The following is a 21882-nucleotide window of genomic DNA, read 5'->3' on the forward strand; positions in this document are numbered from 1 at the left end:
ACACACACACACACACACACACACACACACACACACACACACACACAACATCATGTCCAATTGTCCATGTACTAAAGGTGCTGCAGTTTCTATTAGCCACAGGAGCAGAGTGGCTCTGTTGGATGGCATTGCTGGTCCATCACTCGGTTCACCACTTTCGTCCTCACTGAAATATCTCAACAGCTATTGGTTGGACTGCCATTAGGTTTGGCACACATACCCATAGTGTCCAGAAGATGAGTCCCTATGACTTGGGTGATCCCCTGACCTATAGCACCACTATGAGGTGGACATTTGTGGTTATATACGGCCATTTCAATAACTTCAATTTTCCACTGATTTTCATTTTGTGTCATCATTTGGTATTAGTCCAAACCTGCCTCCTCAGCTTTTCTTTGTGAAGTGCTAATTAGCAAATGTTAGCATGCTAAACTATAATGGTGAACAGTGTGAATATAATAGCAGCTAAACATCAGCAAGGTAACATTGTCTTCGTGCTCATGTTAGCATGCTGACATTAGCATTTAGATCAAAGCTCTGCTGTTGTGCCTAAGTGAAGCATCACAGAGGCAGGACTCTGAACACACAGATCTCACTCTTCATTGTATCACTACTACCGTTTTTAAATCTATGTCTTTTGTCCACTTATCTGCCAGATGGCACAATGATCTGATGGCCAGATAACTGAAAAATGAGTCTGTTTATTTTTACCAGTCAGCTGCCAGATCTGTTGCTCACGTTGATTCGCACAAACACACACATAGAGTTCTGGACACTGAGAGAAAGCCTACTCAGCATTTGAGAGAGAACAGGATACAGCACTGACACAGAACAGACACAGGACAGGTGAATGCTGGAGGACACCCGAGTACTGTTTGCTGGATTGCTTTCGAGTATTCGTGTCCTCAATCTGGCATTCAGGCAGTACTGATTCATGTGGGGTGAAGTGCCCATAACAAAACAGTCACTCCTTTTATCATCTGGTTTGTCAGCGAGCCCCGTTGACAACTGCTACTTTAATATTTAAGCATTTGGTTAGATGTTTGCTAAACTGCTCCTAACTGCTTCTCTGTCCCGCTGCATTATTCAGGGGTTTTCTTACAATGTTACCGTGTTTCCACACGTCGAGCTCATCAAACAAGTCCACCACCCTTGAAACTGGGAGAAGGAAGAAGCAGAAATACTAAGCAGCACATAACATACATGCACTGTATGTGGAGACATGGCTCCAAACAATTCCAGAGCCACAACGGACGATGCAGCAGTCACATTGTAGGAGGTAACCATGGCAATCAATATGCCTGGATTGTTAATAAAAAAATTTAAAAAACTGCGAGCAGAGAGGGGGTGGTGTGGAGAAAAGAATAATAGACTATCTGTAAGTGTCAAAGAAGGAAGCTTGGGGGATGTTATGAAAGAGACGATTCCTTGTGGACTGGCAAAGGGCGCTGTGCACTGAGGACATAGAACAGTGGCCATGATATCAAATCTGAGTCAAAGTCTCAGTCCAAATTTACAAACAGCTGAAGAAGGTCAAAACAAAAAAGAAAGGAAAAAATTGCGGTATTTCTTTTAGGATTGCCGTTAAGAGATGTCCTTGGTCAACTGACTGGACTGTCAGATCCAGTCCATCACAGGACTAACACAAACAGACAATCAGACTCATTCTTACGGACAGTTCTGACTCTTAAAGTCAAACCGAAATCACAGTTATTCATTCTCTAACCGAGCGGAAAGTTTAGATTTAGTTTAGATTTTAACTTTAAATTGTTAGTTTATTGGCCATGTTGGTCGATCTTGATATGATGGATGACTATGAAATATTGAACAGACATTCATGGTCCCGAGAGGATGAATCCTACTAACTTTGGTGGTCCCTTGAATTCTTCTCTAGCGCCACAAGCAGGTTAACATTTTGTGGCTTTGGGGAGAAATTTGATAGTTTTGGTGATCTTTTGACTTCTCATCGAGTGCCATCATCAGGTAAACATTTCAAGTTGTCCACTAGCTTGGTTTATGACTAAATACCTGCAATACTAATTAAATTCCCATAAACCTCAGCTGTACTTTATGTTTAGTGGTCTTTTCTCTTTCTCAAAAAAGAACATGAAGTGTAATTTACAACACAGATCTACTGTATATGCTGTAGCAAAAAAGAAGAACCTTAAACTTTATTTGAAATGCAATTGTTTAGAAGACTGGAAGAAGCATAAGCAGGAAGAAAATGTATGTGTTTTAAGTTATTTTACAAATGGAATAAATAGGCAAAGAAATATCGAGTGTAATGTCGAACATCAGGCATCTGATATGAGTTGGCCTCTCGCCAAGCTGGGGGGGGTAGGGTGAGTTGTTGGGTTCTGTGCTAGCCTTGTTTGCTCCGTCCTCTGTCCATCCCTCATCTCCTCCCTCCCTCATCTCTTCCACTCTGAGTGCTGCTGACAGAGACTGTACAGATCAAAGCATGCACAGAACAAACCGCAGGCCTTCTCACCCGGCAAGAGGTCTGCGCTGAAACGCAAACAGAGACGCCGCAACTAGCCAAGGACGAACAGAGAAGCCTGTGAGGAGGAGCAACTAGCCACATGGTAACCAACAAGGCTGTGTTTGTATCTTGTTTTAGTGCCTTTGTTCCTCCCATAAGGGCAAACTGATGAATCCACAAGAAGAGGAGCTTAAGGACAGCACAAGAACTCTTACACAATAAAATAAACTACAGCTGAGCTTTGACGTATTGCTGCATCAGCTCTTCAAGGTTTTAATGTGATGGTGGTTTTACTAGTGTACATTATCATACAATAATTGAATGTCTTACTCAGCTGTAAAATTTGCAATTTAGTGCGAACTGCAATAAGAAGAGATGCACGATGATGGAATTTCAGAATCTATAAAAACGGCCGATAATTACCAATACAATCCCAATAACGAAATACTCTCCATTTGCAAAAAAGGACAATAAAGGGTAACTTTTTAGATCGACCCGTGTATTTTCACAGTGGCAGTACTTCTTTTTTTTATAATTGCTGTTAACATACAACAGTTGCATTTTATTTGCAAGCGAAAATACTCCAAATTATCAGATCTAATTACAGACTAATAACAAAAAACTATTTTTTACATTTATATTCCTTACTTTTGTAATAATGGGAGTCTTTTTTGTCTCTCTGTCTGTCCATCTCCCCAGATGGAGCTCTGCTGCTAGCAGGTCGCTGAGCGGTGAGACGAACAGGAACGGCACAGAGCCCCGGTGCCTGTCTCGGTACTGTTGCCTTGGCAACTTTGGCAGACTGACTGTAATGTGTGTTATGTCGACCTCTTGGTTTCTGCTGTAAGTATAACTGCAGTCCTCTGCTGCTGACCACTGAAGACTTGCCGAACGAATGTGGGAACAAAGCGCCTTGCTCGGGGGCACTTGGGTGAGAAAGGACAGGATCAGACTGACAACTTCACCGTCAACCACATCAATAAAGAAAATATTAGATCAAATTAAAACACTCCTTTGTAATCTCCTGTTCACAAGACTGCTTTTCTAACCTTAAATGTGCAGTCCTTTTGTGTCATAATACCTATGGCATTTATTAGCCACTACATACTGAGCAGCATGGCAGTGTATGACACAAGGCCTTAAGTAAACAAGATCATAAACTAGCCCAAGTATTGATAGACTCATGCATCCCCTCACACATAACTAACATGTTTAATAGCCAGGGACATTTCCATCCACTGGCCAAACTCATTACCGGGGCGGGATAAAACCAAGTCTATACTGTGCAATGCAGTACACAGAATCTGGACCTTGCTGGACCTGTTTCATCTCCTATAGTGACATACAGTAATAGGAGAGTATCTAACTTTCTTTTTTTTCCCCAAAAAAATAAAATTGTGTGCACTTCAGATATTCTTATTTTGATCTGGACATAAAACTATAAACATACATTGAAACCAAACCTGCATCTGTGAGTTAGATTTACTAAACAGGATAAAGGCACAAGTACAAGAAAATCCCCGCATCGCACAAACTGTGTCTCGTTAAATGCTACAGAAGAGGAGAGGCTCAGCAGAGAGCCTAGATTACTATTGGTAGGTTCCAGTGTACCAACGCTACTGATTCAAATGTCCACTTCCTCACTCACTAATCAAAGACTGTCATCTCGATCATTTACCGTATGTAAACTGAGTAGTTGGCACGAGCGGCGGACCGCGGACAAAGTCGACACAGGACCGGACGCTCTGATTGACAAGTGATATCTGGTAAGTCGGCTGTGGTAACACCACAGCAATCAGCAGTTGTTTTAAAGACTTCAGATATATGATTCATAAACTACTTGGAATAAAGATAATAATGCACACTGATCCTTTTTTAGACTTTCTTAGACAAATTGGAAAAACATTAATTGGACTATGGAAAAAAATGAAATAGGCTTCATAGGGCCCTATATACAGATGTCTAAAATTGTTCTGATAAGTGCTTTCAAATGGTAGATGAATTATTTTCTAATTCAATTGTTCTTCTTTATTTCTTCTCCTGACGGCCTTCTGAGCATTCTTCGAGACCGGCACTCTCTCTCACCATGTTGTATACTCTGGTGTCGATTGTATCTGTCAACCGCAGTAAACATTAACTAAAGCCTAAAACTGCTTTAGCTCCCAGCCACAGCTCTTGCTTTTACGTACTTTGCTGCATGCACACCTGCCATTATCCATTCGTCTAACTTAGCATGACTAATTATGATTCACTGAACATTATATTAGTGATCCGATTTTGTTAAATAGAATTTTGCAATATCATGAATCTCACTCTAAAATGAGCCTCTGCGTTAATTAAGGACAGTTGATCATTTAGTGCACAGGTGTATGTCGCAGTCATGTTTCAATCATGCCAACATAATAAGCGCATTTACTTTGATAGACATTGTGATTGTACAGATTTTATTATGCCATTAGCCTTTGTTTCTTATTACTTCCAGCTAACTGGAATGCCAAGTCAGCCAAATATAAGAGCATGAAGAATCAAACTGTTGCTAGATGTGGTTTCATTCAGGGATCAAACATCTTTGTTCTTTTTTTTATTGCTCAACCCTGTTTTAAATAATATTCTGCATTGATTATTAGTTTTAAATTTTAGCATAGCCAAGGCTAGTGTTGTGGTTGTTTTGGACGTCACAGTCAATATTAACGTCTGCTTATTTATTTTAATCCAGCCGTGTGCTCCATCTTCTTGTGTGGAGGGACAGACAACTGGTGTTACTGGCATTTGCACCCAATCTCATACTTCAAAAACAGTATATTAGAGCCTAGCTGGCGCCTCAGGCTTAGGTCATTGGCCGAACGCACAATATTAAAGAAATTGTTCAACATCTTGGGGAGTACACACATTTACTTTCAAGCCGAGATTTAAATTAGAGAATCGATACCACCCTTGTGTCTGTGCGCTAAATGTGGATATAGAGCCAGCAGGCGATTAGCTTAACTTAGCATAAAGACTGGAAACAGGGGGATACAGCTAGCCTTGCTCTCTCCAAAGTTAAAAAATATCCTTCTACCTGCACCTCTCAAATTTGACTAATTAAATACATTTTTACATAAACAGAAATGTAAAAATGACAAGATGTGGTTTTAAAGGGAGTTAGATGCTGGAGCTAGACTAGCTGCCCCTGCTTCTAGTCTTTAGGCTAAGGGAGGCTACTTGCCTGCTAGATCTAGCTTCATATTTAGTGTACATACATAAGTGTGGTATCAATCTCCTCATCCTATTCTCAACAGGCCATTAGGCCGAATCATTTTCTCAAAATGTGGAACTATTTCTTAATCTCTTCTGTTTTTTTGTCTGTGAGTCTGTTGCTTGTTTCATGAAACCACAACATATTTATCATATTTCTCACACGCAATGATGGAAGCTAGAGAGCAAAAAGCTTTTGATTTATTGACACTAGTGACTTAGTGTGCTCTGTTCAGGTTGCGTTAAAAATGAGTTTGTTCACGTACTAGACAACGCTAAACAACAACTGCCATAAACACAGACGTCACTATCAGCTTATGTGTTTCGGTCAGTGCTACTCACCTATATACAGCGAGGAGTCCTTCCTGTGGACATGGTCATCAATGTAGGCCACTCCCAGAGGCTGGACAGGTGTGGCTCCGATGCCCAGCAGAACCTGGGCTCCGATCAGCAGCAGGTACATCATGTTGGTGTTGGCTCTGTTGCCACATTTAAACCCAGAGTCTCGGTTCTCTGACCTGGAGTTGTTGGAGCAGATGTCCCTGCCATCCTCGGCGTGCCACGAGTCCCCGGCCTCGTACTCGTACTGGTGAGTCAGGAACTCCGGCAAGGCCGACAGCAGCGCCCCCAGCGCCATGACGATCCCGCCGCAGCCAATCAGGCGGGGTCTGTGGGCCTTGGCGCCAAAGTAGCTGACAAACAGGATGAGCGCCAGGTTGCCGATTTCGAAGCTGCTGGCGATGACGCCCACATCTGCACTCTGGAGGTTGAAGCGTCTCTCCAGAGTGGTCAGAACACTTACCTGGCAGAGGAAGAGAGAGAGAGCGAGCAAGTGTTAGTCATTTCAAAACTAGCATTTTGGATTTTAAATGACATCACATCCAACCCACTAACTTCTTTAATGCAGGTTTATACACCTGATTTTATATTCAGCAATTAATAATGTATTGTTTCTACGCTAATAATTGCTGTACCAAATCTGTCAGAAGTGTGAATTACGATATATTTCATGTTACATTTAAATGTTTGTGCTCAACATTAAAAGCGAGGCATTGAGCTTCAGGTGCTATTCATTAAACGCCGGCCATCTGCCACCAACATCAGCAATATGTTTATGACACACAGTAGCTGAGCTGCTCCTGCTCTGCTTCCAACACCTTCATCCTCACACGTCTCCTTCTTCCCCTCCACACTAAACAACCCCGAGGCTAGCCTGATGCCGACCTGAGGAAAAGAAATGTGTGCATGTGTGTGGCTTGAGGCAAGAAAGCCTCACGCAGCTGTTCTAATTATGAAACGGACACAAACGCGTCGTACCAGCTGTGTTCTGGGTGTGCGAGTGATGAAGTGGGTCTTGTGCCGGATCGTCTACAGGACTGGTGGTAAAAGGTTGGTCAGGAGTTATTTTAAACTTGTATTAATCATTCCTCCACAGCAGAAGGTACAGTATGAGCCCCGATACCTCTTGAAGTCATTCCAGATAAAAAGGAGTATCAAACCATGGCTATGCAGCTGAAATTAGAGAGATTGTGTACATGGTCCATTCATTTTTCTGTAGCCTAACGCTTATCCTTTTTATCCTCCAACACCAAACTCCATTGCGAAATCAGACGATTTCTTCAAAAAGGCTGCAACTAGCAATTATTTTCATTAACCATTAATATGTCAATTAACTGTTGAATTGTTTCTTCTATACAATGTCAGAAAATTGTAACAAGTACCTTAAGTCACAATGTCCTAAAGCCAAAGATGACGACTTTAATGTTCTTTTTTTCCTAACAGTACAGAAAAAGCCCCAAAAGCTAAAAGATCCGAACATTTAAGATGTTGGAACCCTTTGTGCTTGAGTAATTGATCAACAGCATAACAAATCAGAGATTTAGATCATTTTAAAGTTCGTAAACAATGAGGACTTATGTAAGTGTGCAACAGAAGTATGGCAGAGTGCAATAGTGTGTGACGCTACGCAAGTGCATTGACCACCAAAGATGGCGAATGCAGCCTAAAAAAAATGTCAGATCTGTGTGACATTGGTGAGTGTGTAGAACACATCAGCAAGTGACCAGAAGTTACCACGAGCAACCACAGACACGTTCCACTGAAAGTCACCAGTTAACACGGTCACTCGTTAAACTGAAACACCCGTTTCTCCGAAAAGGTTGTGATCCTGTCGGAATTCTTTAGAACTTGAATCCGCTGTTGGAATATCAATTCTGAAAAGCAAACATGCAACAACCAGATATTTTTGATACTGTTAGCAGTTTTAATTCGATGTTTAAAGTGTGCTAACTCGTCTGGATGGCTGGGAGAAAACGCTGCTTACTTTGCCAACATTCACAGGCATATGTTTTGATGACACTGGCTTTAAAAGGGTCTATATGTTAGGGTCCAATTGAAGAGTGTTTCTTAATCTTACCTAATAACTGTACTATAAGAGAAAAAGCCCTCGGTCTAATTATGCTGTACTGGGCCCAACCATACAGTACATGTACACAGTACATGTGTGGGACTGACGCACAAGACGGTCTGTTAACAATTATTTAAAATGACTACTTTGATCTACTGAACATTCAGCGCACACACTGTCTCCACTTACATTACAAAGTTGTATTTCATATTTCCCTGATGTTATAAGCTGAGAGGCCACAGTTCAAAGGTCACCAAGGCTAAACGACAGGGTTAAGATTTACTCTTGTGGTCCTAGAAGATTTATGTGTGAAGCTGTTGTGGCTGCATGCTGATGGAGAACAGCCGCTTAACACCTTTTAGATTTAGATGCTTCAGTCCAATCCCCTCCAATGTTTACAGACAATACAAATTGTTAGAGAAAACCTTTCACCATTTCATCTGATGCATATAGACTTAGCCCTGGAAGGTTGATATATGCAGGTGCTTCTCTGCTGACAGTGATGGCCGTAAGTCATTATAGCTTTGTCCTCTTTCAAAGTTACTGTAAGTTACTGTAATTTATTTGTAAAAAAAAACAACAGAAAACAATGTGCTACTGGAAAAAAAAAAAGAACGGAGAATGAATGTACAATGTGAACCAACTTAGTGGCAGAATTAAAAAAAGAGACAGGGAGTAAAAGATGATGACAAACTATATTTTATACAGGAGAGGACAGGCGGTGCTTCTACAGTGCTTTTGTCTGCAGCGAGATTTGCTAAAGGTGCACTTTTGGTTTGGGATGCTGGTTTAGAGGAGGAAGATCCACTGCAGTCTTCAAGGTAAACACTTATGCACTTTAAATTTGGGACTGGTGCAAAACACATTAAAACCAACTCAGTTGTGTTCCTGCCAAGAGCTGCAGTCTCAAACAAAAAAACATGGAAGAACTTTTATTTTTGGCAAGTTGCATCTTTTTCCAAACAATGTCTCTATTTCAACATCTCCACTGGGAGATGTGACCGTGTACAGTTTGATACAATTTAGGCCTTTTTCTTTCTCGCCAGAACCAGCACGCAAAAGCTGCACCAATATAATAGTCTGATCTGATTAAGAAACTGACCTTTGACCTTGCCTCTTTTTAAACTGCCTTCCTGCGCTGATATGAATGTGTGTGAAGATGAGTTCTTTATCAAGTGTTGTGTCCCTCACGAAGAATAAAATGAAGCCCCATGTCTGCATGTGCTATTATTTATAGTACAAAGACTGTGCTGACACCTGTCAGGGGCTTTGGCTTTGATCAAGCAAATAATAATCTTGATTTAAGATTAAACATCTTTCATGTTTATACAGATTTACAGTAAGTGGTTGGGCCATCTCTGACTAATGAAGGTAGACCACACAGATACATTAACGACTGCTGTGGTCGGCTTTGGCCACACAATAAACAGCTGACATTACACACATTGCACTTCAAAATTCATTCATAGCCGATCTAAATCTATCAAATATGTTTTTTTTTAACATGTTTGGTGTTAGGGGAATGCTTTAATTTCACCTCAGCATCAGTAAATTTGCATGAAATGGATCATTTAAAAAAAAAAGCTTTTCCTCTTGGCTCCTAAACTCATTCAACCCATCAGTTCATCTATTGAATACATATTAGCTCTTATATTGACATCAGTATAAAGATATCAATGCATGCAATAGCACATCAAACTGTCACTGGGGAATGCAGTGTAAATACAAGAGAAGCTATTGTTGCTTCTGTTGTGGTGATCACGTCATCTGCTAGGCCTATCTCCTCCAGTGTCAAAGGCCTCCTGCATTGCTGAGGCAAACGGGTGCAGGATGTAGCAGAGCCGGCTGGTCGGATGGACCTCCTGACCGGCGTTTCGTAACCTGCTCTACAACAGACCCATCCACATACGCATATATATAATAATAATTAAAAAAATCTCCACCAACAACGTGGAGCCTACGGCCGCTGTGACGCGCTTTGTGTCATGCAGATGGTGCATAGGCCTGATGGATAATACGCAGCAAGTCATCAATCAGTGAAAGCGCCGCGTCCCGTGGCCGCTGGAGGATGTGATTATTCTAATGTGATCAGAATAATATAATTATTAACCGCATCGGCGGCGGCACCGCATCGTTACTCACTGCCTGCCTTGTGCCGGTTTGAAGGGCGCCGCGTTAACCCGATGTTACCTGAGATACACCGAGATGCGACGTTCCCGTCAGAACAACATTGTGTCCGCGGCGGCTGTTATGTGGAGAGAGAGAGAAAAAACTCACCAGATAGGCGCCCACGGTGCCCTGTGCCAACATGAGCGCGCATTCCGACACCAGGAAGATCTTGATGTTGGAAAAACACGAGGTCTTCTTCTCGCTGTCATCCTGCTCCGGGTCGTCGGTGCTGCTCCGCTCGGTGCAGATCTGGTTTTTCACCTGCATCCTTCGGCTCAGGCTCCGGTCGGGTTGGACGGCATGAAACTGAACGGGTCCGGTCCGGCGGAGAGCATCTGGTTGTAATGACGAGCTGGCACTGCAGAAGGAGTGAGAATTCTCCCGTCAATAGCCCGTCTGGGCTGGAATATACAGAGAGAAATACTGCTGTCCACTCAGCATTACGCACAGTCCGTCAGCGACCTCTCTTCACCGCCTGTCCAGCCAGTGCGTCTCGGCTACATCACATTTGAATACGTAGGCTGCGCGTGTGTGTGTGTGACGGCTGCTGATGCCCGACGTAGAACTACAGAACGCCGTTTCCCTACATCCGGGATGTTACATCTCCACCCAGGAACCGGTACCGACTGGATATGGTTTCTCAGCCCGGTTCCGAACTGCAGCTCTGCGTCCTTCAAATAGCGGTGTTGCGCTGCTCCTCCTCTTCCTCCTCCCATCCACGGACCAAAGCAGAACGAGGGAGGTGTAATCTCTCGCCTCCGTTCCTCCCCCTCTCATCATTTTACCTGTGCAGACTTTCAGCTTCCTCATTGCTACCAAAAGAAATGGCAACATTTCATCAGAACTGAAGGTTTTTCCAAAAGCACACAGTGACGAAAAAATGACACAGCAGATCTTCACTTATCCGATCGTATATCTTAGATCAGACTGCCTTTGCAGATTAATTAATACGTAGCTCACAGGCACCATCTCCGCAGGACTTCACTTGACCAGACCAGTATTTTGTATATATATATATATACTCTACAATATTTCATATTTTGACACTCACAGTAGTCCGGCCTCTGCTGTTTCTGCTATTTATATTTATTTGCACTAAAATGAAATTCAGTATAAGTTGAGAGATCATGATCTAGATGCTCAGTCACTCAGGTCATGATATCTATAGAAGTAAGAAGTCAGACCTGATTGGCTGACAGTGGAGTGACATGTTTTCAGAATGACCAAGAAGATCAGAGAGAGAATAGTCAGGCAGGTGGATGGTACTGCTCTATTACTGAACATTGTGTTACCTTTGTATTCCTCCTTATTAACACTTGAAGTGCCTATTATGGCTTTATTGTTGCTTTATAATTCACTGGTTACACCAAATGCTGTATTCTTTTATTTCCCAAAATGTTTGATTGGTTTAAAGAATATTGTTACGTGTTATGTGCTTTCTCCCCTCCTGCCTTTCCTTTCTCTCTCCCTCTGTTGTTTCCTCTTCAGGTGCCAATGAGGTGATTGGTGTCCACCTGTGCAGGCCACGCTGCTCCATGCGTTCCACAGATTTCAAGCTGGCCAATCAGCAGAGTAGAGGCTCAGCTTAAGATGAGGAAGCCTGAGGAGTTCACTCTCTTTGTTTTGTTCTCTGCCTGTAGATGCTGACACGGATGATACATTGTGAAGGTTTGTGGTGGGAGTTTGAGGACAGTAGGTGAGTTTAGGGTACCCTTTACATTTGTACAAAAACGTAGTTGTTTTTGTTTCGATACATTAGGTCTATTGGTCGGCTCTGTATTTGTTTTGGTAAAGAAGTGTTTAGAGAAGCATGTAAAGCCCCTTTGTTTGTTTTGTTTTCAGTTAGCCAGGTTTAGTTTTGTTATATATTTGTTTGTTGTTTCCCATTCTCTCTCACTTTGTTTGAGAACCTTTTGTTTGAAAATACCTGAGTTTAAATACATATTGTTGAATTGTTACTTCCACTTTTCACTATTTCACATTCGCAAGGGGAGATTTTTTTCACTACAGCAGCATTTATGGTACATGTAAAGCAATGAAAATAACAGAGTAAAAAATATTAAATATAAAAAAAATGCAACTACAATTAACTATCTAAACAATAGTGTAAAGATTTAACCAAAACAAACAGTGTAACGGTGTTATAGTTGGTGATTTGGCCAGAGGTGATTTATTATGCAGTCTCAGTGGGCAGGAATGTTCTCCTGTATCGGTCCTTGTGACAGCGGAGCTGGATCAGTCTGTTGGAGAAAGTGCTCCACTGTCCCTGCAGCAGGTGGTGGAGAGGGTGGTCCGGGTTATCCAACATAGATAATAGTTTCTTCAGTATCCACCTCTCCACCACCTTTTCCAGATTGTCCAGTTTGCAGCCAATGAAGGAGCCGGCCTTCTTAACCAGTTTGTTAAGTCTGTTGGTGTCTCCGGCTCCAATGCTGCTCCCCCAGCAGACTACGGAGAAGTACAGTGCACTGGCCACAACAGACTGGTAGAACATCTCCAACATCTTGTTGCACACGTTGAAGGATCGAAGTCGACTCATCCCCTTCTTGTACACAGCGTTGATGTTGGTTTTCCAGTTCAGTCTGTTGTCGATGGAGACACCCAGGAACTTGTACTCCTCCACCATGTCCACATCCTCTCCCAGAACTCTCAGCGGTTATGGAGCCGTCGTCTTCCTCCTGAAGTCGACCACCATCTCTCTGGTCTTGGCCACGTTCAGAAGTGGGTGATTTCTACCGGCCCACTCCACAAAGTCATCCACTACTGCCCTGTACTCCTCCTCCCGTCCGTCCCTTATACACCCGACCACTGCAGAGTCATCAGAACTTCTGCAGATGGCATGACCCCGAGTTGTACTGGAAGTCAGTGGTGTACAAGGTACACAGGAAGGGAGACAGAACAGTTCCCTGTGGGGCTCCAGTATCACTGACCACCGTATCAGACAGCACACTGCCCAGTCGGACAGACTGTGGTCTGCCTGTGAGGTACTCAGTGATCCAGGAGACGGTGGATGTGTCTACCCCCACCACCCGCAGCTTCTCACTCAGTAACAGTGGTTGGATGGTGTTAAATGCACTGGAGAAATCAAAGAAAGTGATTCTCACAGAGCCACCGCTTCCATCCAGGTGCGACTAAGCTCGTTGCAGCAGGTAGAAAAGAGGACACCACTTCTGTGCAAGGATTGGGGTTTTGTTTTGTTTTAGGGGTCTTTTCCTTCAAGGTTACTACAGGGTGGCACTGAGCAGCAGTGACCACAGGCTCACTTGATGCTTGACTCTTCATGCTTGAGTCTTCATGACACTTGCAAAAAGAGCATGAGCAGTTATCAGTCAGTCAGTAATCGGGGTTCTCCCCCTACGTAGTGCTCCAACTAGCCCTGGGACAGAGCACACTCTCCTCTCTCTCTTTAACCCAACACATATGCGCACACACATCTGAACGAGACACACACACACTCGGCTTCTTCTTGTTGCCGTCCGGGTATCCAAGAATAGTAGAGACGATGTCCTGCTTTAATCCAGATTCTCGTGAATGACAAATTGGTCATGTTACGGTAGTTTTAGTTTAGGTAATCTATCTTCCTATCTTCATGCATGACTGGAGTGTACTCAGCTGGCTTCAGGATGGTTAAAAATTCAACACAAGAGCTCTATTACACACACCAGCAGGCCAATGTATTGTACTGCTACAGCTGTTCTACATGAGAACACTCAAGGTGAAACATCATTGTGGACAAATGCTCAGGGACCATTATAATCTACACCATATGCCTCTATATTTTGACACTTGCGGTGGTACGAATCTCTTCCTTAGAGGGATTAAATGATAAGAAGGTGGTTTGTACAATATACTTCAGTTATACCCCCATAATCATCTGTTCTATCGTCTTCAGTTTTATTTGACCAATTGAATGTGTTTTAATTTATTAATCTCGTTTTACCTTGAGTAACATAAATATTCACTTTGAGCACCAATCTGTATTTTTGTTTTTGAATAAACACATCCAAGGGTTGGTCTGGTTTGTAACAGGGATCAGAATGATGGACTTCATCCACCCTGAAGTTTGTCATGCAGAAGAAATGAAAATGACGGCAGAGTGATAGGACAGAGCGCCACAGAGACAGCAGTAAGAAAAAAAAAAATACACGGGGTAAAAATCCTCTATCATAACCGTGAAATAAGAGAGCGCTCAGTGCCAAGGTCACCTACCACTCACCCCACAGCTTTTTGGCTTACGATATTCCTCGGACCATTCAGATGCTCTATCAGGACCAATTCAATAGCATCTGCAGCTGCACAATCTATCAGGCAAACTGTGGACTCAGCAGGGGGAGCGTCCATTTCTCATGGAGTCACTCAGAGTACCCGGGGTGATTTAAGATCAGCCACAGTGCCTGCTGATGCAGTGCAAGCCAACTGAAGACATTATTTTAGGATGCCTCTTAATCACAAGGTCCACAGAGAGAGGAATGCATTCATGCGTTTATCCTGTAACAAACAAATAAATTACCAGAACACAAAGGCACATGATGTTTATATTTAATGCGAAAACTTTTGTATGTTTTGTTAGATATATATACACATATATTATATGTATTTTCTGTGACTGTAGCAGGGGCTCTAGGAACGTCTTCAACTGTCGTGACACAAAAAAACATGTTGAAGCTTTTCCTGAAAATATATTTCCTTTTCTTCTTTTTTTTCTTCATCTGGCCAATTGTCTGAATTATTGATTAAAATACACCCAAGTACTACATCAATATTATTTCACACGTAAAAGTAAACTATTCCTAAAGTACTAATAACGATAGAAGTAATCCTTACTAGAAGAAAAGAAGAGCTGTAAACGCAGGTGAATTGAAAGCGTGGTTGTTTTTCAGTGAATTTGTAATTTTCACATCTTTGATAAATGCGGGAATGTGAAAATATATTTTGATGCTTGAAAGCCATTTGGCAACAAAACACATTTGCCATCACTTTTCAGGTGTTTTTATTTAAGCAGAACTAAAAAAAAAAAAAGAAGAAATCTTTGAGCTGAAGAACACGGTGCAGACAAAGTGTCTCTGACTGTGACCTTCTGACTGTTGGCTGCCGGTCATGTTGGTGATGAAGTGACTTGGTCATGCTGCTCTTGACCTCACACGACATTTCAATAATGAAAAGCATCATTAAAATGACTTGCATGGGTTATGACAGAGTCTGTATATAGCTTCTGAGCTGTTTTAAACAGCTAAATGATTTTCTATGAAAGCAGTGGGCTGTAAAACAACTCCCACGAGATCTGTGGCCAAAAGCTTTGTTTTTAAATAGAGTGCACACAAATTATTACAATATCACACACTACACGTTCGCCTAGTATTTTGGTTCAAACCTCAGATCAACACAGAAACAGGGCCCGATGTTAACGTAACATATATTAAAAAAAACAATTTAAAGTCACAATTATTTTTATCTCTTAATCTGCCAATTAATTTCTCAATCAAACCTCAGAGAATACTGAAAACAATCTCAACTTCACAAAGCCCAAGGTGGCGATTTTAATTGGTTGTTTTGTCCAATCAAAGAAGCTGAAAACACAATGTTTGACACATGTTTGACAAATAATTGCTGATTCTTCTAAGATTTCGCTAATCTTAGCTAATTAAGTTCACTAATCAACAAGTGACTAATTGTTTCAGTTGTAAATAGATAAGTGATGGGTACAAATTAAAGGCACAATCAGTGATCCAAGGATTTAAACCTTAAAATGTTGTGATCGGCATGGCTTGAGAGATCTCATGGTTGGTTGGTCCCCAGGTTTGGTCCAGACTGAAATGTCTCAACAATTACTAGATGGTTTGGTATGAAAACCTGGACGGACAATGATGGTCTCCAGAGCATAAATCCTCTGAGATCCTCTGACTTTTGTCTAAGTGCCACCATGACGGTGAATTTTTGGGCTTTTGGTAATTGACAACTGTTAGGTGCACATTCACCTCAGGATTTACTGTAATCACCTTGGTGATCACATGTTGCACAAATATTCAACATCATTGAGCAATCAATCCCGTTGCTCGGTGACTGCATGTTTGTGCTAATGTGTGCATATGTAAATTACTTGCAGGAACAGGGGTGGTGAATAATAACTAGTCAGCAGTCATTTTGCATTACCTTTATTACAGATAATTTAGGCATGGGGAGTCTTATGTTCTGTTGTCTCAACATTTGAAAGGATATTGTGAAAGAAAGGGAAATATTCAGCATTGATTTTATAACGTACAGCAGCTTTTGATAAATTACAGAAAAAATGTACAGAAAAAGAGAAAATTAGCATGCTAACAATGTTTAAACAGGTATAATGTTTACCATGTTCAGCATCTTAGTTGCGTGAATTAGCATGCTATCATTTGCTAACTAGCACTAAACACAAAGTACAGCTGAGGTTGATGTGAATGTATTGGTTTTGCAGACATTTGGTCATTTGCCAAATTACTGGATACATAAAAACTGTGATCGACGATGGTCGTTACTGAATAGTTACCAATACATTTTTTTTGTATTCATCATATTCAGACCATGTATACAGTAATATTCACAGCCATGAATAGTAAGTTGAACATCATTCCAGTACAGGAATGACTGGCTTCTTCTCCAGGAGGAAGCAGGAGAAGAAGAAGCCACAGACACCGTCGACATCACCACCAAAATTCAGACCTCGAACAACGGCACCGATGAGATCCTGCCAGAAGGAGACCTGCTGGCTCCCAGAACCAGAAACACCATGATGTGCTGGTCCCAGAACTTTCTGTAGAGGAAAGCCTCCCAACGGCTTGGTGATGATCCCCTTCACCAGCTTCACCAGCTGGGAGAGGCAGAAGGTGGATTACGCCATGAAGGCCTTCCGCAGCAGGACCTGCCTCCGCTTCGTCTGCTGTCAGAACAACTACGACTACATCAGCATCAAGAGCTGATGGGAGGCAGACTGGTGCTCTCTCTGAACAGGCAGGGCTGCCTCTACCATGGCATCATCCAGCAGGATGATCAACCACGCTCTGGGCTTCCAGCTCGAACAGACCAGGAGCGACCGCGACTACCACGCCAGGACCTACTGGGAGAACATCAACCCGCAGATGGCTTACAACTTCCACAAGCAGGCCACCAACAACCTGAACACTTCCTACCAGTACTCCTCCATCATGCACTATGGAAGAACAGCCTTCTCCATCCAGTACAGGAAGGACTCCATCGGCCCATCGTCCGGGCCGGCCAGAGGCAGGGCATGTCCTGCTGGGACATCATGAGGATCAACACGCTCTACGGCTGCTAAAAACAACGTATCTCATCCAAAGTTTTTCATTTAGACAAACAAATGAGCTCAATGCCAAATTTTACAAATTCACTTTTTTCCATCTGGCTGTCATAATTTAAAAGCTACTATACTTCTGATTTCAATTAGTGTCGATATGTTCTTTCAATATTCTGTTTTAAACTTAAATGACTCATTTTCATCTTGTTATTGTATACACACATTAGTAAAAACGGGAAAATCTAGGCTGGGACTCACAGACCCCAAGAAAACAAAACTGGCTGCAGGCACTAATGGTGTAAACTACTGTAAAGTAACAGGAACACTAACAGTCTCTCACAGAGACATCTGAAGAGCTGTTGCTTTTTTAGCTCCACAATGAAACAGGTGTTCAGATCCTATAGCCCAGTGGGGGTGTGATGTATGTGGGTGGGTGAAGGGTTGGGGGGGGGGCTTCATCTGCTGTTTTAACGGGAGCGACAACAGATAATATCAGCCTTCAAGATGGTGTTTACAGAATGCAGTCTATTGTTTCCATGGTTGAGTTACTGCTGACTTTGGGTTTTCTAATCGTGCACCTTGGATGAACTGTGGGGTTGTAACAGATTTGCTTCACCCTTTACCCCAGTGAGAGGCAGCCATCGCGTGTTCATCCCATCTGTTTTCATCTTCCCCGCGGTATCTCTCACCTCGGCAGCCTGCCTGCCAACTCCCTCTGAAGTGTAGTACAAGTCAGACCAATTAACCATGTGCAACAGCGAAATGCACACAGGGAATAAGGTTTGTTCAGAAACTTCAGAAATACATACAGTACTACTACGGCTGTCATAATAAAATAGACTACGCTGTCCAAAAATATGTCCTATTTTCTCTGATATATTGAAGCATCAACAGCAGCAAAGGAAGCAGCGCAGAAGCCTGTGGTTATTCTTTTGCCTTACAAAAGAGAACATGATGTAGGAGAAGAGTCTCATTGGCGTCGCCCTTTTATTGTTATTAATGTATCACTAGATCTGGTAAGACACGTGCCTTAAATGTAAATACCGACGCTGACATTTGCGTATACATTTTATAGACTGTTCTATAGTGCCCTCTGGAGGTCTGTGAAGTTAATTGCAGTACGGATTCAATTAATCTATCCGTCCATTAACTGAACCCGCTCATCATTGATTGAGTGTGGGGCCAATACCATCTGACAAAGGGCGAGAGGCGAGGTACACTCAGGGTACACTGGTCAGGTCACTGCAGTCATTCACAGGGCTGATAGAATCAGAATAGAACCCTCAAGACTTTTAAATTACTATTATCCTCTTTTTATGCATCATTTAATTAATAACATTTCATCATATTTTAGATACTGATCATAGGTTTCATTTGTAAAATCCTAATCTGAAAAGTATAGCTGTCAAGTAAATGAAGTGCAGTCAAAAGTACAATATTATAAAGTAGCAAAAAATGGACGTCCACGTACCTTACATTACACTACAGTCATTTAGCAGACGCTTTTATCCAAAGCAACTTACGATTCAGAGTCTATCACATTTCTACACCGTAGGCACAGCTACGGGAGCAATTTCGGGGGTTAAGCGTCTTGCTCAAGGACACATGGCCATGCGACTAGCAGAGCAGGAGCCGGGGATTGAACCGCTGACCCTCTGATTGAAAGACGGCCTTGCTATCCACTGCTTCAGTTTCCGGGTGCTGGAGCTGTTCCTGCTGGCTCCCTTTCACACCGTCATGGATGACTGGGACTCTTGAATAGAACAAAGCCATGTTCTTTTCCTACTATAACAAGTTAGGATGCCCTCTGTGAAAAAACACTATTGTGTTTAACAATTGGGCTTTTTGACATAAATGTATCAAAGTCCTTTGTGGGTGTTGTACAATATGTGAACGTTATGCCACTAGATGGCAGCAAAGCACCAAATAATTATGTTACTCTATTCTGTAACAATATGTTGTCTCTTTACTCCACCAAACTTCTCTTATCTGCAATGTATTCATTCATGCAAAGGGCCTGCTTTGACATTATTGTCCTTTTATCTCTCCTGTGCCTACTATTACCTCCCACTGCTTCGACAAAACCGCCCGACCTAAATCATCATTAAATCAGTGCTGGTTTGTGTTGAATGGAGGTGGTGTGCCATTTCTGCTAAAACACATGTGGCACAACAAACAATTAAACCCTTATCCTGGTTTAAATTCTTCTGGACTGCATTGTATGTGATTGTGGATTTATCATCTTGTAATGGGCCTGCTACATGGAAAAACACATTCTTAATTTAAGGGTCACTTGAACTGAGACTGTTAATAATTTGAACAATAGTGAATACCTTCAATGTAGAGCAGATAATCTGGCCAGTATTATCTGCATAAGGCCTATGTGTCCTGCCCCATATGTCCGGAACTGTTTGTTCATGAAAATGGCATCAAAGAATAAAAATAACTTTACAAATTCAGAGGGTTTAGACTTTCGTATATCCATAAAGGAAACTCTATACTTTTTAACACTGTCAGCAGCAGAATTAAGGGACCTGCTAAAGCCCATGGGAGAAAATAACAAGTGTTGCTATTGCCGTGTCACCTGAGGGTCGTACTGTCACTGGAACAAAGAAGAAATGGTTCAATATGAAAATGGCATAAATAAAACATCTCGCCACAGCAAGGTGATCAATGACTGCAACGGGAGGGGGTCAAGGGTAAGTCTCCATCATAGAAATGGACCAAAGAATACAAGCCGTTACAGGTGATGTCGCACTGTCAGGCATAGTAATGGAGTCTGTGCCCTGGACATCGATTTACATAAACCTGCATGTGAAGAACCATCCATCTGTCACTGCTAATATCGGGACGCTGTCTAAAGACAGGCTCTCTTCCAGAATAAGTGTCCACATAATTATGAAGTGTCATTTATATAGGATTGTCTAATGCAAAATACTCTTCAAAGGCATGAAATATATGATCCATTAGTGGAAGAATTAGGCTTGGATAACAGCAGACTAATTGCACATGACTCCTGGGACAGGTCTGGACCACTAGTACATTGTGTTCTTACCTAAGAGAAAAAAAATTCAAAATACAAAACAATTGGGAAATTACTTCTCCTAAATCACTCATACAATCCATAGAATGAATCTACCCCTTATTGCCTCAAGAAGGTGATTTCTTTTGATATTGTATTTTCTGCAATGAGCTCGTACACGTTTGACTGTTTCTGGTTGGATACAGTGTGTGCCTTTTCCGGGTGGGTGCTTGCCTGTTTTAAATATTGTGCGGTTGAGATCTGTAATGGATGGTCGACTTCCATATGCATCACTTTGAAGGGTCAACAACGTTGTTACAGCACGTTTCACAACACAAACACTACATAAAATAATAAATGATGAAAAAGTATTTCACTGTTAGCGCTGCCATGTTGCTGTGTGGAATTTGGATTTAAGTGAGCGTTCAATCGTACTTTTCCTTGTCAGAGGCGGTTCTTTCAGAGTACAATGGATTGCAGCATAAGCGTATATCAGCCATTTTGCACTATTGCAAAAAAAACAACTGACATTTACTGTGGGTGTAACATTAGCTATGTTAAGACACGGATATCGCACTGAAACATAACGGTCTCTAACTTAGCCGACAGGGGCTAGCATTGGCTAATTCACTCGCTAACAACTACGTATTTTTCAATAATGTTGAAGTGCAGGTTCAAGCAGTCCAAGTTTATGTGCTTTGTATTTTTGAATCAAGAGTTTAAGTGTGAAAGGACATTCATTTCAAACATTAGCGGCCTAGATGTCGGTTTCTGGTTTGAGTCACTCTGAAACAAGAGCTTATATGTATTTAATGCTGGTCAAATACCAAAATGTCCACTATTTACAGACACTAAACATGTTTTCATGTTTTCTTGACTTCCATCTTCGTCTTAGCTGAAAGCATTCTTGCTGTTAACATTCCTCCTTTAAAGAACTGAACATCGTAACAGTTCAAGGATTCATTTTCAATGGATATCAGTCAACCCTCTTGTGAAATTGTCCCTGAATGAAGCATTGAACCATACTGGTTTATTAAATTGCTCAGGTTAGGGGTGTCAATTAAGTGACTGACGAAACATGAAATCAATATCATGGTGAAGAAATTGTCTGGCAATTCATTTGCGTTCTGTTTTATTTATTTTTCTGCCCAATCGATCATTGTGAATCCCCAGACTGAGATTAAGAACCTCAAAATGTTGAATAAATCACGACAAGTAAACCATGCACTTCCACTCCAGCTCTTCAACACATTAATTGTTTAAAGGGAAAGATATTTTATTAT

The 21882-nt window shown here is 41.8% G+C and overlaps 1 protein-coding gene and 1 pseudogene across 1 annotated transcript in view; one reads left to right on the plus strand and one right to left on the minus strand.

The window, feature by feature from the left end:
- Positions 1 to 10962, minus strand: part of LOC116384128 (solute carrier organic anion transporter family member 3A1-like) — a 27664-nt gene extending 16702 nt beyond the window's left edge. Inside the window, exons 1-2 of the mRNA XM_031848531.1 lie at positions 10401 to 10962; positions 6059 to 6518 (exon numbers count right to left, since the gene is read on the minus strand). Of these exons, the coding sequence (XP_031704391.1) occupies positions 6059 to 6518; positions 10401 to 10559 (619 nt within the window). The 5' untranslated portion in view covers positions 10560 to 10962. The remainder of the gene's footprint in view (positions 1 to 6058; positions 6519 to 10400) is intronic.
- Positions 10963 to 16212: 5250 nt separating this feature from the next.
- Positions 16213 to 17598, plus strand: LOC116384258 (high choriolytic enzyme 1-like; annotated as a pseudogene).
- Positions 17599 to 21882: the final 4284 nt, after the last annotated feature.

Source organism: Anarrhichthys ocellatus, unplaced genomic scaffold, assembly GCF_004355925.1.
Source record: "Anarrhichthys ocellatus isolate YVR2014 unplaced genomic scaffold, GSC_Weel_1.0 scaffold8, whole genome shotgun sequence".
Taxonomy (NCBI): Eukaryota; Metazoa; Chordata; class Actinopteri; order Perciformes; family Anarhichadidae; genus Anarrhichthys; species Anarrhichthys ocellatus.